The 16,581-nt window shown below is 40.6% G+C and overlaps 1 protein-coding gene across 6 annotated transcripts; it reads left to right on the top strand.

Annotated features, from left to right (window-relative positions):
* Positions 1–3,905: 3,905 nt before the first annotated feature.
* On the top strand, positions 3,906–15,331 carry Mc2r (melanocortin 2 receptor). Of its 6 annotated transcripts, XM_057788791.1 has the most exons (5): positions 4,713–4,930; positions 6,379–6,490; positions 7,730–7,856; positions 11,262–11,389; positions 11,526–15,331. In XM_057788791.1, exons 4-5 carry the CDS (start codon positions 11,323–11,325, stop codon positions 12,512–12,514), a joined length of 1,056 nt encoding a protein of 351 aa, XP_057644774.1. In that variant the 5' UTR covers positions 4,713–4,930; positions 6,379–6,490; positions 7,730–7,856; positions 11,262–11,322; the 3' UTR covers positions 12,515–15,331. The 6 variants fall into 6 exon arrangements, with proteins under 6 accessions (XP_057644775.1, XP_057644779.1, XP_057644774.1 ...); XM_057788792.1 differs by lacking the exons at positions 4,713–4,930; positions 6,379–6,490 and adding an exon at positions 3,906–3,957; XM_057788790.1 differs by lacking the exon at positions 6,379–6,490.
* Positions 15,332–16,581: the final 1,250 nt, after the last annotated feature.

The following is a 16,581-nucleotide window of genomic DNA, read 5'->3' on the forward strand; positions in this document are numbered from 1 at the left end:
CCTGACGCTGCTTGGGTGACCAAGAACCTGAGACTAGATAGCACAGAAACCTAGGGTAAAACCAAATATTGCTGTTCTACTAAAAGTAAATAGCAATGCAATGACTCCTAATGGCATTCTGCTATATTGCTAGGTCAGTGTCTTACTCAGCCATGATCAGAGAAGCTTCCTCCTGCAGCAGATGAGGACAAATATAGAGACCCAAAAGTTGACAGTGTGCAGAGATTGAAACTCTTTATAACATTCAACCCAAAATGGGATGCCTCTATCAAATCTCCACCCTTTGTGCTCACAGAACTTTGCAGTAGGGGAGACAAAAAGAGTATAAAAGCCAGAGGGGATGGAGGACACCAAGAAATCAAGGCCTTCTACACACAGTAGGGCTGATGTACATATGACCTCTCAGAGACTGAAGTGGCACTCGCAGGAGATATATTATGTGAGGGAAAAAAAATCAATTTTTCAAAGAAGTAAAAAATAAAATAAAAATAAATGAATGAATAAAATCCAAACAATATTTTAAAAACTAAAAATAGCTTTACTAGAAAAAGTGAAGTCCTCACTGCCGAGAAGAAAAGGTGACTGTGCAGGGTGAAGAATCATTTGATTGCTATCTATTATAACCAGTTTATCACATATGTGCATATCAAAACATTATCTTGATAGAATGAGAGAGATAATACTTCAGCCAACATTACATGCTGCTAGACAACCACTACCCCTGCTCCAGCACCAGGAAAGTGTTATATCTTTTGGAGCTATTGGCCAAAGAGATCTTTTTCTACCTTCTACAACTTGAAAGTAAGGAGATACCACATATACATGGCATAGAACATGGAGAAATCTAGCTGGTAGTCAACTGGAAACTACTTTACCCTACTGGCTAGTGTTTATAATGCTGTAATATGCTCTACGTGCTTCCTGAAGGGCAAAAGGAATCATCCGCACCCGGTTATGAACCCTTTGAGCCACAATATCAGCCTGCACACAGTAAATGCCCACTGACAGCCCAAATGTTAAAAGAGTAACCAACCACTTTTTAACTGGATTTTTTTAAGGCCCGCTCCATGAAATGGAATGCATACCTGATATTGTAATTGAGGCTAAGAACCTGAGACTAGCTAGATCATGGTCCCTAGGGGAAATCCTACTACTATTATTCTGATAAATGAACATAGCAATAAAGCAACTTGTAACAGCATGTTGCTACATCCGCAAATTAGCGAATTCCTCAAATTTCCTCTGAGAAGCTTCTTGTAGTAGATGGCAATTCACAGAGATACACAATCGAACAACACGCAGAGAGTGAGAGACTTTGTAGTACTCAGCCCCAAATAAGATCCCTTTATCACACCCTCCCCGCAAGGCTTTCAGATCCCTGCAGAAGAGGGGGCAAAAAAGTTATAAGAACCAGAGCAGCCGGGCGGTGGTGGCACACGCCTTTAATCCCAGCACTTGGGAGGCAGAGACAGGTGGATCTCTGTGAGTTTGAGGCCAGCCTGATCTACAAGAGCTAGTTCCAGTTCAGGAACCAAAAGCTACGGAGAAACCCTGTCTCAAAAAAATTTATAAATAAATAAATAGATAAATAAATAAATAAATAAATAAATAAATGAACCAGAGCAGTGACAGACTTTAAGGAGACGGTATTTTTCCATACAGAGCAGGACAACATGCACAAGATTTTCTTTTCTACGCAGGCAGCTATGAAGCTATCAGGGAGTAACTGCCCATGTGAACAAAACTTGTCACCTTTCCTTGACCAATTACAACCTCTGCCTGGGGCCCTGAAAAGACATCATGAGACAGTGCTCCTCGTACACCTTCTGTTTACTTTGACCTGGTCCCTAACATCTATTAACGGTTTATTCCCGCCAAGGACAGAGCATTGGGTTATACATTAGACAAAACACCTGGCACAGATTTGTATTTTCTAGAATTTTTCAAAGCACAAACCAGAGACATGCTTTTATTTTATTTATTTTTTTTTTAGAAAAAGAAACAACACGGATTTGCAGGGAGCACGGAGGATAAGGGATAGGAAAGAATATGACCAAAAAAACTGCAGCATGAATTCTCAAAGAATAAATAAACACATAAGAAGCAGGTAGAAATTTTTAACACTCGTAATTCTTATTTTAAATATTTGCTTTTATTTTTAATTGTGTATCTGTACACATTCACGACCACTAAACCACATCTCCAGCCCTATTTTAAAAACAAAACTTAAGTCTGAAAGGTTTGTGTCTGGTTTTACCTTCCCACTTGCCATTCTTTCCTTCAGCACACCCCATGAAGTTTCCACCTCTTACCTCCACTCCCCCTCCTTTTCTTATCCCTACAGTATATCCTCCACAAGCAGCCAAAGAAACACTTTGAATCACCCCCTTTCTAAAGGCCGAGAGCTTCTTCTCATCCTTAGAACAAAATCAGAAATGCTTATCATGGTCTCTGCCACATCATAATATTCGGTAAAGTTTGCCTCACACTTATTGCAAAAGATTTGAAAATCTGATGCTGGGGATCAAACTCAGAACCTTGAATATGTCGGGCAAGCATCACTGAATCGTATCCCCAGGCCCTGTGCTATGAAGACAAAATGCCCACATATGTAAAACCTAAGAGTAATGACCACAGCGAGAACATAGAAAACACTACATACATTATTGTTGGCTCAACAGTATATTTCAGCATAAACATATGTTAGTTACATTCCTATCCCCAGGATTCTGTCCACTGTTAAAATAGCACGCCCCCCCCCCCCATCTTCCACCTCTCCCTTTGTCCCACTGGCTCTTGTTGTAGTCCTTCTCTATTTTCTACTCCTCTTTTTCTTTTCCACGAGGAAACTATTAACTTTGAATAGGGTGGTGGGAAAATCAGCATGCAGGAATGCCGTGATGTCCTTCCTGCCTTTCTCTTGTTCAGTCCCATCTTGAGAGTGAACAGGTAATAATTAGAAGTTTAATTTATAAGTAAAATAGTGATGCCATTGTAGCCCTGGTCATGGAGCTCAGCTATCAGCATCTCAGTCTATACATCCAGCTCCAACCAAATCGTGACCCAGTCCACACTTAAAATTCAAGGTGGACTTAGGCATGTGCCTCCAGGCAGAGCACAGACCTAGAATTTGTGGGGCCCAGGGTTCAATCTCTGACACACACATGGACACACACTTCTCGGTGATGTGGCTTTTATCAAAAGCAGTCCTTCCCCGAAGACCTTGGCAAACAGAAAATAACATTGTAGTCCCCCAAACCGAACAATTTTGCTTTGAATGATGAACCATTAGTAGTGGTTTTCAGGACAGTTTTAGGCAAAGAAGAACTAGCAACACAGAAAACTTTGGGGTTTCTTTTTTATCTTATCCTAAGCCCCATCAGGCGCCCTTGAGCACACAAGTCCCTTTGCTCCCTTGTTTGTCTTATGAAATATTAATGATGGGTTATTTTCTTAATCTCAATGAGGTTAAGGAGTCAAATGTTGACAACATGGAGCTCTTGGGAGGTTCATTTGCAACTTTAAAACAATTGTTCCTCCAGAACAATTCCCTGAAAATTCCAACTTATTAATTCCTTCTTGAATAATTAAACGCAATTCTAAAATAACATTTAAAATGAAAAAGATTACAATTCCACAATCTGCTATAGACATTTTCAGGAACACTCAAAAGAATCTCCCCTCTCTAGAGCCAGGAATCCTGCCTTCATCAGATTCTTTCCTTCGGCCTCTCCAGCTCTGGGTTACCAGAAGTACGCAGTTCACTTCAAGTGACATTTACTCAAGGTTATGACAACAAGTAGCTGTCTCCCAGTGATGCATATGTTCCGGCCTTTCCTGGTCCAAGAATCATTTGCTTGCTTGTCTTCAAAGCTCAAGCGTCATTTGCTTCCTCTTCTTCAAAGCTCATTCCTTCTCGGTCATCTTGGCCAGAGAGATCCTCCTTCAGAGCTGAAGGTAAGTACATCTTGTACAAATTTCTTATCTCCTTTCGTGCTTTGGACCGTGACTAGAACAGCTAAGAACATACATAAGAAAACGTTACATCACAATGCTTCCAAGGCCTCTTAACTATGGTATTACATCCTTCTTAAGTAGCTTATTTTTAATTAAAATATAAAAATAAAGTCTATTACTGCCTCATCTACCTGAAACTTCCCGCCTATGAATGAATTTATTGATTTCTCTGTTGGTCTTTAAATGATTACCAAACTCCACCCAAGAGTTACAACATGGTTTCACTAGTGGAGCAAGAGATGAGAAGAAAATCATTCCCTTTCACCTCTTCCTGAATGATCCTTTCTATGTTTAAAAACAGGAGAGTTTTTCTGCCAAAAGACCAGGGAGTTAGCACATGATGGCTCCCTGCTGCTCGGAGCAATGCAACCACGGTGACAATGCATACCTCCTCTGCTTTCCAGTCCTTCTCTAGCTTGGGGCAGCTCCTTGAGGCACAGCATAAATAAGAGTTAAGCATATTCATTGCCAGATGTTCCCCAAAGTGATAATCACTCGGAACATGCATACACTCTCACCGCTTTGCTTGCTTGGCTGTAACGCAATATACAAAGTCCAAAAGGGATGAGAACAGGAACGGGTACACAGAGCTGCTGAGAGCAAGACCTTGAGCAAGACTAAAGAAGGGACCTCCTTCCCTGCTATCCCAGGAGGAGTGAAGGGTTTCTGCTCACTCATTCACAGGTTGAGCAACACTGTTACACTGTTTCCTAAATTCCTATGCGCTGCCCTAGTTGCAAGTCTAAGTTTTTGAGTGGGGCCCCAGAGCCCCCAGAACGAGAACATATTGCTGAAATGAAACCTCACATCAGCCCCTACAAGGAAACGAGACTGTGAGATTGCAGAGAGCCACCAGCCTTTGTGGGGGGATCACCCTCAGGCCAGGGGCAGGACAAGGGAGGGCAGAAACTGGGTGAGTAGCTTCAAAAGACAATTGCCTCTCAGTGACTTCCGCATCTCTCCTATCAGAGAAAGAGATTTGCTTCTCATATCCTTATCACAACTTAAGACAGCTTTTTCGTTCTTTCTTTTTCTTTCTGAGGAGCCCATGGAGACATCTCATTATTATCTCTAGTAATATTTAATTTAACTAACTTTAACGGCATCTTTCTAAGCAGAGTTACTTGGCATTCTTTTCTCTACTTCAAGATTTTTTGCTTTGTGCTGTGTGGGCTTAAGACTAGCAGAGTAGACCTTATCGACAGGAACACTTGTGAGCTGGCAATTTGCAGAAGTCTGAGATCTGCCTGAAAGTAGCTGAAGGGCTCTGTGTGCAAGGTACAGAGAGGCACAGAAGCAAGACTTCAGTGGTATTGCTGGGTCTTGAGGTAGATTATTTTATAATTTTCTGAGAAATCACTATACTGATTTTCAAAGTGGCTGTACAAGTTTGCACTACCACCAACAACGGATGAGTGTTCCCCTTATCCCACATCCTCTCTAGCAAAAAAAAAAAAAAATGATATATAATGCCTAGTACTTACTGATTAGAACAATACAGTGATCTGTTTGGAATATTTCAGAGATGCCACCCTCAGACTCGCTACGTAGCTGCAGATAGCCTTGAACTTTACATCCTCTTACCTCCACATCCAGCTGCTAGGATTACAGGTGTGCATCATCAAGTCCAGTTTAAGTGGGGTGAGGGAGGGGAATCACCACTTTGAGCATGCTAGGCAAAGACTTTACTAACTGAGCTACATTCTTGCCTCAGTCCCCAGTTGTTCTAAAAATGAAATTTTATTTTGGAAACAAGAAAGACTCATGAAGAATAATAGCCTTTCTAAGAGGATTATTGTGTACATTTTGCTCATTTGCAAGCTGCAAAGTTAATTTTCACGTTACTCCTAAAGTTAGTTTCTTCATAATGCTATTTTTGCATACATAGAAGTTATGCATGTTTATGGGAAACAATGTGATGATTTGATACATGCAATACATTGTAAGCAGTGCTCAAACTTGAATAATTAGCATGTATATCAACTTAAATATTTATGATTTCTCTGGGGTGAGAACATTGAAAATTGGTTGCAAGATTGCATTAGTGGGGAAGCTGCAGAGTGGGTGGGAAAGGAGGGCCCAACAATCAGAGGTGACAAGCCCCAGATCCTATAACAAAATCCTCAAACACCTGAACAGAGTGTACCAAGATATAGAATCCTGCTGATTTCCTAGATGTTCCAATGGAGAAATATTCCCCACTGTTTCTAAATACACAGGTGCCCCAGCTCTCCAAATGCCTCCAGGCCCCCTAATGTCCATTGTCTCCAAATGCCCCCAAAGTCCCCTTCCCTGCAGGTCTACAAACACCTCCATGACCCCAAGTGAACCCTGGTTTCCATGTTTACCCATGTCCCTCAGATCCACCTTGTCTCCCAGCTCTGGCTCTCCAAGTCCCTTCAGGGCCTCAACTTCCCCTCAAGGCTTCAAGCAATGAGCAGAGTGAGCACACCAAGTTCACCAAGGAACGAAGGTGAGAGCTGAAAGCAAATTTCGAGATTTTGCAAGTTTCCCACATATAAGCAACATATAGAGCTGGGGGAAAAACCTGGCTTGAAGGAGTACCAGATCCAGGTGTGGTTTAAGAACCAGAGGGCTGGATACTCTCAGGTGCATCCCCCAAGAGCCGGGAAAGTGAACCAGAACAAGTGAACAAGTGCTCATGTTCCTGTCAATGCCCCTGCCACTGGTCGTTCTGGGTGCCCAGGTCTACTAGATGTTAGGTCTCTCCCTCCATACAGCTCCTCTAGTATTTCCCCAGACCTTCTCCAATTTTGATGGAGTCTAAGGAAGTTCTGGGTGTGGTGTTGACTTCCCAAACCTAGGCTTCAGCAACCACTAGTCCATTTCCATAAAGAAAAGCCACAAACCCAGTTCAGTCTGTTGCATTTGAAGACACAACAGTCTCAGTTCCAGCAATAAGACCTAGTACCAGCCAAAGCTCTATTACCCCCATCCCCTTATATATCCAGCAGCAGCTCACGCTCCCACCAAAGCTGCAGCTTGCATCCACAACCATACAACCACAGCCCTCCATGGAGATGCAAGTTTAGAAAAACAAATATATATTCAAAATCTGTACTTATAGTTCTTTTGGAACATACTATTGACAATAATAACACTGATATATAGTCACCTTACCATACAATAAAACACCAGAACATGGCCCTCTGTCTAACTATAATGTATCACAGATCCCCTTGACCAAGCTGTCTTCATTGACGTCCCTACGCCACTGTTCTACTACCAACTTTGCTGAGATCAACCTTTTCAGATTCTACATAAGAGTGGCATCAAATGTACTTATGAAATTTTAAATTTCTACATATGCTTATGTATGTATTTTCTGAAACTTCTATAGTAGTGGGTTTCCACGCAGCTTTTTCAAACGTCTTCTTTGTACTTAGCCCTCCTCCATGCCTTCCTCTATTCTGCCCTCCCTTTCCTCACTCATTTAGCCTTTCTTGCTCCACCACTCCCCTGTATCCCTTTATAGAAAAAGGCTCTATCTCTCCTCTCTTTAAATCCCCTCCTTACTAATCTCCTGACTTCTATATTATTCTGAATAGAATACATACTAGCTGAAGATTCAAAGTTAAAATCCTCAAATGAGAGAAAATGTGTAAAGTTCATGTTTCTGGATTACCTTAAATGATTGTTTCCCATTTCATTCATTCGTTCATAAGAGGCATAATTCTATTTTTCTTAACAGTTAAATTCAATTTCATTGTGCAAATGTTCTACATATTCTTAAAATCCATTCACCAGCTGATGGGCATCTTAGCTGTCTTCATTTCTTGGATGTTGTAAAGAGAGCAGCAGCAAACCTGGATGAGCAGGTGTGTCTGTGGTGGGATTTAGCTTTATTAGAGAATAAGCCTCAGTGGTATCGCTGAGTTGTGTGGTAGGGATAGTTCTGGCTTGACTTTTATAGTGACTGTACCAGTTTGCACTCTTACAAGTGAAGAATAAGTGTTCTCCTTTTCCCATATTCGTATCAGCACCCGTCATCATAATTTGGGGTTTGTTTACTTGATCTTAGACATTCTGACTGGCGTAATATAAATTCTCAATGTAGTTTTGCATTTCCATGATTGCTAAGGATGTTGAACATTTTTTTAAAAAGTGTTTCTCAGTCATTTTTTTTAATCTTTTGACAACTCTCTGGCACCATGCCCCATTTTTAAGCTGGCTTGTTTGTTTTTTTAATGTTTAGGATATTTTAGGTCTTTGTTGTATTCTATGTACTAATATATACAAACACATATATAAAGAAATTAAATGGAGTTACCCCATAAAGGGTCACTGGATATCACATGCTAACAAATAAAAAGTCCAGTGTCAGGAATAGATTACCTCTTTTTGGAATTGTTGGGTAATATGGTCCCCCCAAATGTTAAAAGTTATTGCCATTGCTATTGGCTAGCCTCAAAATTTGAGAGTAAGAGTTTTATACTGAAGACACCATCTATGTGAGTCATCAGAATATGGAGAAATCAAGCTGGTGCTCACCTGGAACTTTCATGCTTACGAGAAAGCTTTCATGGTGCTATAAGGCACTTTCTACACTACTAGAGGAGAAAAAATAATCATAAATTTGCCAAGATGTGAAATTTACAAGGTACAATAATGACCAGTCAGCATTGGAAGACATGCCCACTAGTGCAATAGTGGCATGGATGTCATAGCACTAACCAACCACTTTCTGATTAGATTTAAAGCCTGCTCCACTGTACAATGAAACCCATACTGGCACCATTAAGCAAGCCAAAAACTTATGCTAAACAAGGCATAGGCCCTAGAGGAGAACCTACTGCTATTACTTTGCTAAGCAAGCATAGTATCAAACCATCTCCTGATGTACCCATAGATTACTGCATCTCTCAACTCTCAAAGGAGAAGCTTCTGTTTTCAATAGATGGAGACCTATAACTGATCAAAGTGCAGAGAATGAGAAACTAGCGAATATTCATCTCTACATAGGACATCTGTATCATACATACCCCTCCTTTCAAGGCTCAGGGATCACTGTGGAAGAGGAAGTAGAAAGATTGAAAAAGCCAGTGGCAGTGAATGACTACAGGGGAACAGTGTTTTTCAGACACAACAGGGCAGTTGCACATTTGAACTCTTAGTAATTATGATAGCACTCATATGACATACAAAAGCTCATGCCAGACAAAAGCCTAACATGGAGAAGGAGGTTGTATGTGACATTCCACCCCTACTTGAGGAGCTATTGACAACTGATAACTACCGGGGGTTGGGGAGAGTCAGTTTTCTTTAAGGATGTGTCTCCAGTAGGTCAGCTAATGGTCCAGTAGAAGGCCATATATTCAAGAGTACCCGGGGAGCACAAATTGTGCTTACTAGTTTGTTTTGGTTTGGTTTGGTTTGGTTTGGTTTTAATCAAGAGGTGGACCCAAGGTTGTATGGGTCTAGAAGAAGAGATGGATCTGGGAGGGGTTGGGGGAAAGGAGTGAATGTGATCAAAATGTGTTGAACTAAATTCAAAGTCCCAATTTTAAAATGAGAAAGAAGAAAGAAAAATGTTGAAAATTTCCACTTCATTGGTAATTTCAAAACTTGTCCTTAGCCTGTTTTTCAAACTTTACAGGCAAAGGCGGAGTGGGTTGGCGGGGGGGGGGGGCTTATAGGAAGAGTTTTTGGTAGCACACCTGATAATAGTGCCTTCAAGGTAATCAGCTGCTCAATATAAATAGTAATGAGGCTGTAAAATACATAAATCATGAAGCTTCAAGTCAGGAACTCATCACGCTTTATTGTAGCCAAAGCCACAATGGTAGAAAAACCACCCCCGTGCCTATTACATCAGCCCTGCCAGCCCTACAGGTCAGCTTGCTTACCCCACTCACTATAGTAGACAGCAATACACGACTTCATTTTGGCTTCTTGGCCAATACAAACACATCGACTCCACACGGGACACAAATAAATCGAATTAGAAGTCAAGTCAGGTGGAAGCTTGCTCAACTTCCATCACAGCTGTCAGTGGTCTTATGTCTAATAAGAATCAACTAAGAGCAAAAATGAAGTAGTTGAGGATCTGAGATGCTGAGAGAAGCCCTACTTCACTCAAAGGTAATTCCGGAAAGCCTCACCCCAACCCTAACAGGCACACACTCTTTTCCTCAGTTTAGCCTAGCATATCTGCCAGCCTGCACAAGCCACTTCAGTTCTGTTCCTAGGAGCCCACACTGGCTCTGTGTCTTAGTTACGGTTTCTATTACTATGAAGAGACACTATGACCACAGTAACACTTATAAAGGAAGACATTCAATTGGGCTGGCTTACAGTTCAGAAGTCCAGTCCATTATTATCACGGCAGTGAACATGGCAGCATGCAGGAAGACATGGAACTAGCTACATCTTGATCAGAAGGCAACAGGAAATGGACTGAGACTATGGGTGGTATCTTGAGCATCTGTGAGAACTTAAAGCCTGCCTCCGCAGTGACACACTTCCTCCAACAAGACCACACCTACTCCAACAAGGCCACACCTCCTAATAGTGCCTCTCCCTATAAGCTTATGGGGGGTCAATTACATTCAAACTACCAGACTCTGTAAGGTGTGAGAGCACAACAGTCAGCAGTCAGAACCTGAATGCCTGATAAGAAGACACAATCAGCTACACAGTACAAGAAAATCCAGTTGATCTCCAAAAGAGCAATAAATGAGAAGCCTCTAGACCACAGAGGAATCGCTACATACTTTGGCTGACCTGTCCTTAGAAAGATCTAAAGAAGCCTAAAAAGCACAGAATCTTATTTGGGGGGATACTTTGAGACATTATGAAAATTATTGGACGTCACCAGAGATGCCAATCACCCCAAGAGTTCCATGCTTGCTTTCTGTTTCTTTGGCTTCGGGTCTTGCTGTTTCTTTGAGACAATTCTCTTTCTGCTGCTCAGGCTGGTGTTGAAATCCTCAGTTCAAGAGATCTTCCCACTCTGGCTTCCTGAGTAGTTGGGACTATGACAGGTGCACAGCCCTAAGCCCAGGTTCTAACAGCTTTTGAAATTGAAGTAATAATGTTTACACTACGCGAATCGATTAACACCTTTATGGTCAGGCTGTGACCCAGAAAGATAAAGGGATGAAAAAGAAAGGATCTACAGGTCACATCAATTCACAGAGCCCATCACGACCTTCAAGTAAGAGAAGACTGTGCGTTTTCCTCTTTCTCCTTACACATCTTCCTTTCATTCTTCTCTCACCCAGGGGGCTACTGGCATTCACTCTCGTCTATTCTACACAACTGCATTCATGAGGGTAAAATGGAATGGAGAGAGAGCAAAGGACAACTTTTCATTATCTCAGAGCACAAAATTCCACTGTAAATATTACTCGTAAGTCGGCTAATATGTGGGTGTAGTAAAACGTTTTATTTACATTACCACGGTGTAACAGTTTATGAAAGGAATATAGCTTTTATTCTGCAGTCTTTCTGCAATGTGTGTTTTCATGTGTTCTCTTTAACTTCAGATCTTCCCTCACAAAGAAATATTCTGAAGAATCCATCAAGATTTCTGTCTGGTCAAGTCCAAGCATCATCCCTGTCTTATCCCCCAGCAGGAAAAATGAAACATATTATCAGTCCATATGAACACACCAACGACACAGCAAGAAACAATTCCGATTGCCCGGATGTAGTTTTGCCAGAAGAGATATTTTTCACAATCTCCATCATTGGTGTTCTGGAGAACCTGATCGTCCTCCTGGCTGTGATCAAGAATAAGAATCTCCAGTCCCCCATGTACTTTTTTATCTGCAGCTTGGCCATTTCTGACATGTTGGGCAGTCTGTACAAGATATTGGAAAACATCCTGATCATGTTAAGGAACCGGGGTTATCTCAAGCCTCGTGGCAATTTTGAAAGTACAGCCGATGACATCATTGACTGCTTGTTCATCCTCTCTTTGCTGGGCTCCATCTTCAGCCTGTCTGTGATTGCTGCCGATCGCTACATCACCATCTTCCATGCCCTGCAATACCACAGCATTGTGACCATGCGCCGCACCATCATCACCCTAGCAGTAATCTGGGTATTCTGCACGGGGAGCGGCATCGCCATGGTGATCTTCTCCCACCACATCCCCACCGTTCTCACCTTCACGTCACTCTTCCCTTTGATGCTAGTTTTCATCCTGTGTCTCTACATTCATATGTTCTTACTTGCCCGCTCCCATGCTAGGAAGATCTCTGCTCTTCCTAGAGCCAACATGAAAGGTGCCATCACACTGACTATCCTTCTTGGGGTCTTCATCTTCTGTTGGGCCCCCTTTGTCCTCCATGTCCTCTTAATGACCTTCTGCCCGAATAACCCTTACTGTGTTTGCTACATGTCTCTTTTCCAGATCAATGGCATGTTGATTATGTGTAATGCAGTCATTGACCCCTTTATATATGCCTTTCGGAGTCCAGAGCTCAGAGATGCATTCAAAAAGATGCTCTCCTGCAGCAGGTATCAGTAGAACTTTTGACCCCTGATTTGAATATTGTAAAAGGGCCAAATGGCATGACAATCTGACAAGTGCTGATGCTTCTGGCCAGCATCTTTCTTTAATAGAGGGGGACCACACATAGCTGGCTTCCTGCAGCTGCAAACTTTATAGTGCACCTAGAGAGATGAAATTATGGGCTGAAAAGAACAATATACAATGTAACATAGCAATGCAAATGTGAGGACTTTGGTTTAAGCGATTATTTGTTCTAGTGTGGGTACCTGGCAAAATTGTCCTAGGAAGCCTTTCCAAGTTGGAAGCCATGGCAACCAATTCTCTAAGTTAAAGTACTTTTTAAACATCTAACTAACTAACTGTGTTGGTTAGGTTTCTATTTCTGTGGCAAATACGCACATTTAATCAACTTTGAAAAAGGAAAGATTTATTTTGTCTCATAAATTGAGAGGTTTTGGTTCTTGGTACCTGGCTGTTGGTTGGGCCTATGGTGAAGCAGCTCATCATGATGGAATCATGTATTAAAACAACTCATGGCAGCCAGAAACCCATGGTTAAGAAGAAAAGATGGGTGTTTGATAGTCTTCTTTGATGGTAAAATCTCAATAAACTGAGATTTACCACCAGACCCCACCTCTTAAAGGCTGTTTTCTGGTGGCAGCTAACTAAAGACCAAGTCTTTAACACATGAGGGTCACTTACCTAAACCATAATAGAGAGTGCCTCAGTTCAGAAACTACAGTGTTCTTGTAAGACAAATATGCTAATTAATCACCACCGCTAAATAGCCCATCTCTCGTGTAGTCAGCTTTTAAATTTCCAAGAATAAATGACTCTTCTTTGCTCAGTCAGGATTCCGCTCACTCTTCAAATCTCTCCCTACTTCCATTTCCTCAAACTTTCAAAGCAAAAATCTCTCAAAGGGGAGAATTCACATATTAACCCATTTGAGTCCTATTCAGGAATATATAATGTACACTGTATTAGGGAAGGGAAGGAAAGAGAGATATAAGGAGAGAGGGAGAGAGAGAGAGAGAGAGAGAGAGAGAGAGAGAGAGAGAGAGAGAGAGAGAGAATATATCAGAGTCAGAATCATGTTTTTGAGTATGGGGTAACTAAGACCAAAACATTTCAAGCATCATGCTATTACTAGAGACTCAAGCCAAGGACATGATATGATGAAAAAGAATCTCTTTTTCTTCATAAGCAAGTTCAAAATGTAGGCACATAAAATCATTGAACATTGTATTCTGCATGAAGTAATAGATGTCCAATATTGAAACGTGGCATTCTAAATAGTAGTAAAAGAAAAAAGCTTTCAAGTTCAACCATTAATAACACAGTTAAAGAAGAAGCTCAGAGCATAGGAGGTTGCAGTGCAAGTCCTTGCTAAACTGGAGAGAACTATCGGTGATAGAAGGATCCAGGGGCTTCTCTAGTCTCCCTGAATTCTCAGCATCTTCTGGGAGAGACAGCTTCTTGCCTTCTGTCTCCAAATCCTGTTGTATTAAAGTTTCTGGGGAAACCAAAGAAAAGACATGGGGTAGAAAAAGTATGATTTATAAGGGTTGAGGATGTGCCAGAAGAGAGGAAAGTAGAGAAAGTCATATTCAAGAGGGGAGAAGTGCTTATATGCTGAGCTGGGGAAATGTGGGACATGGCCGGCCAGAGACATGGCCTTTCTCAAAGACTGGCATGATCAACACAGCTAAGTATAACTCGTGTCTGATTTCCACATGGCTTTCCAGTAGTGAGAATTTCTGTTTCCCACTGATACTTTATTGCACTGTATGAATTCATACTTTGTTCTTTTGTTACTGTCTGCTACCTAGGTTTACCCGAATTGCTAATCATACTAGTAATGCTTCTATGAACATTCCTGTGTGTGAATATGCAAAATAGTTTCTCCAGAATATATTCATTAAATAGGCACGCTTCAACTTAACCAGAGAATTGAAAACTGTTTTTCCAAAATGGTTATGCCAACCACATTCTCCTTACTGGGGTGCAAAAATTCCAGTAGGCCTGTATCTTCACCAGTTCCTTATGCCCTCAAAGTCTTGGTAATGTGACAGATATCTGATGCCCATCTTTGACTGCTCACGAAAGTGAGTAGATTTGATATTGTTTGTGTTTCATGAACTCTTGCTCATGCATTTCATTGGTCTGTCTTGGAGATTCCTAGGTGAACTTGACAGGTATTTGTAAGTAGAACCCTTATTCTCCCTGTCTTTTCCTGGCTGGAGTCTATGACAGTGGTGACAGGGAGCAGAGATTGAGGGATTCTTCGTGTTTTTCCTAAATTTAAGTAGAAATACAACTTCGAGTTTTTCCAATATGGTTATTTTTTTTTTTTGAAAGTTGTGTTCTACTAAATTGAAGACATTCTTTCCTTACATTGTTTCCTAACAATGCTTTTATCATAAATGATCATCGACCTTTTAATGCATCCTCAGTAACAGCCGATCATTTGCTAAATCATTAGTGGAGTAAATAACATTAAAAGATTTTTTTAAAATTGACCAACCTTTACAAACTACAAATAGTGTGATATTATATAAATTGTAAATAAAGTTAAAATATGTCATTCGACAAGACTTATTCTGAATCATACTTTTATATATTCAAAGATTTTATACTAATATGATTTAGTAAATATTTTTGAATGGACGATAATGGATTGTATAAAAGAAAAGGCAATAATTATGGAAGAAAAGGTTATGAATTTGAGAGCAAGTGGAAAGAACATGGAAGGAGTTGTAAGGAGTAAGGGAGGGATAGAAATGATGTCAATACAGTACTTATGTATAAAATTCTCAGAAAAAAATAAAAATTTATATAAAAAAACTAAAATTCAAGGTCTACTCTTTCCATAAATATATTTTTATTATAAGAAAAAGGAAGAGACTCTATTTGTTCTGTTTATATGACTACTTCTTAACCTATAATTAGAGAAAGGGTTTTCATCTATTTGGTAATGATCCATATCAGTGGGAGATTTTTTATCTGAAGGTGCCAACCTCTGCTTATCTGGCCATTAAAGGAGTAACAAACAACTGACTTGCCAACACATGAGGAAAAAAAAAGTTTTCTTTTACTAGTGTAAGTACGTGTTTGCTTAATAGCTAAAACTTTGGCTAGTTTGTTGGGCATGCCTCCCAAAGCTTATGCTATCTACATACCTTGTTTGAATGTAACTCTTCAAATTCCTGTATCAGTTTGGCTGGGAGCTACTGTGTCCATTAACCACAAGAGGCACAGACAAGAGTCCCAGTAGGGAATGCACCTGCACAGGTCTCCTTCAGTCACCAAGATCTCTGGCATCAGACTGCCAGCAAGGGCTAAAAGACACAATGGTGATACGAAAGCTAAAGAGCCTCAATACTGAGAGGTTCTGGAGCAAGCATAGGTGAAGCCAGAGCATAGTGACAGCTAACATGAACTGGAACAAGGGGCACAGGTCACTTGAAGTTAGAGGCAAATGCTTGACAGAAAGGCAAGAAGCCAGTGGGTCAGACAGAGTTGTCTCTAAATTTTAGCGTCTAAAAAGTTCTTATCTGCAGCCTCAGGCTGGAGCCCTTTAGGCGCAGTGTAAGATTTGAAACTGTGTCAAAGGAGACAGAAGAAAGTTGAACTTGTATTTGAGATTGGATGTTCAGGTAGCATGAGGCTATTGGCATTCTCCTCTCCCTGGTATCCTGAAAGTTCATTTTTCTTTGCACGCTCTAATAGCTCAGATTCAGATTTTAACCATTTTCTGCAAAATTCTGCTGAAACAAGGAGAAGGAGGTATAGTAGATTTTTTTAAAGATCAAAGATCAAGAACACCCTCCAGAATAGTATTTTATCTTCTGTTTGAGTTATTAAGAAATTTAACTAATCTAGCTATTTTTAACATATAAACTTTATTATAAATAACTTGCAAATAAAAAACACACTCAACAAAATTAATAAGACCCAAAGTCTCTACATCTCAGAGAACTTTTATACAGTTAGAATAGCTACTTGAAATAGAAGCTTCATAGCTTCACATTGGGGTTTACAATTTCCACTTTTGCATATATATATATATAAACTTAAAC

This window comes from Chionomys nivalis, chromosome 14, assembly GCF_950005125.1.
Source record: "Chionomys nivalis chromosome 14, mChiNiv1.1, whole genome shotgun sequence".
NCBI classification, from domain to species: domain Eukaryota; kingdom Metazoa; phylum Chordata; class Mammalia; order Rodentia; family Cricetidae; genus Chionomys; species Chionomys nivalis.

Bases quoted from the DNA above. Each gene is read 5' to 3' on its own strand.
- Mc2r (XM_057788792.1), top strand. From the start codon at position 11,323: ATGGAGAGAGAGCAAAGGACAACTTTTCATTATCTCAGAGCACAAAAT. The intron at 11,390-11,525 runs GTAAGTCGGCTA...CTTTAACTTCAG, and splicing joins TTCCACTGTAAATATTACTC to ATCTTCCCTCACAAAGAAAT.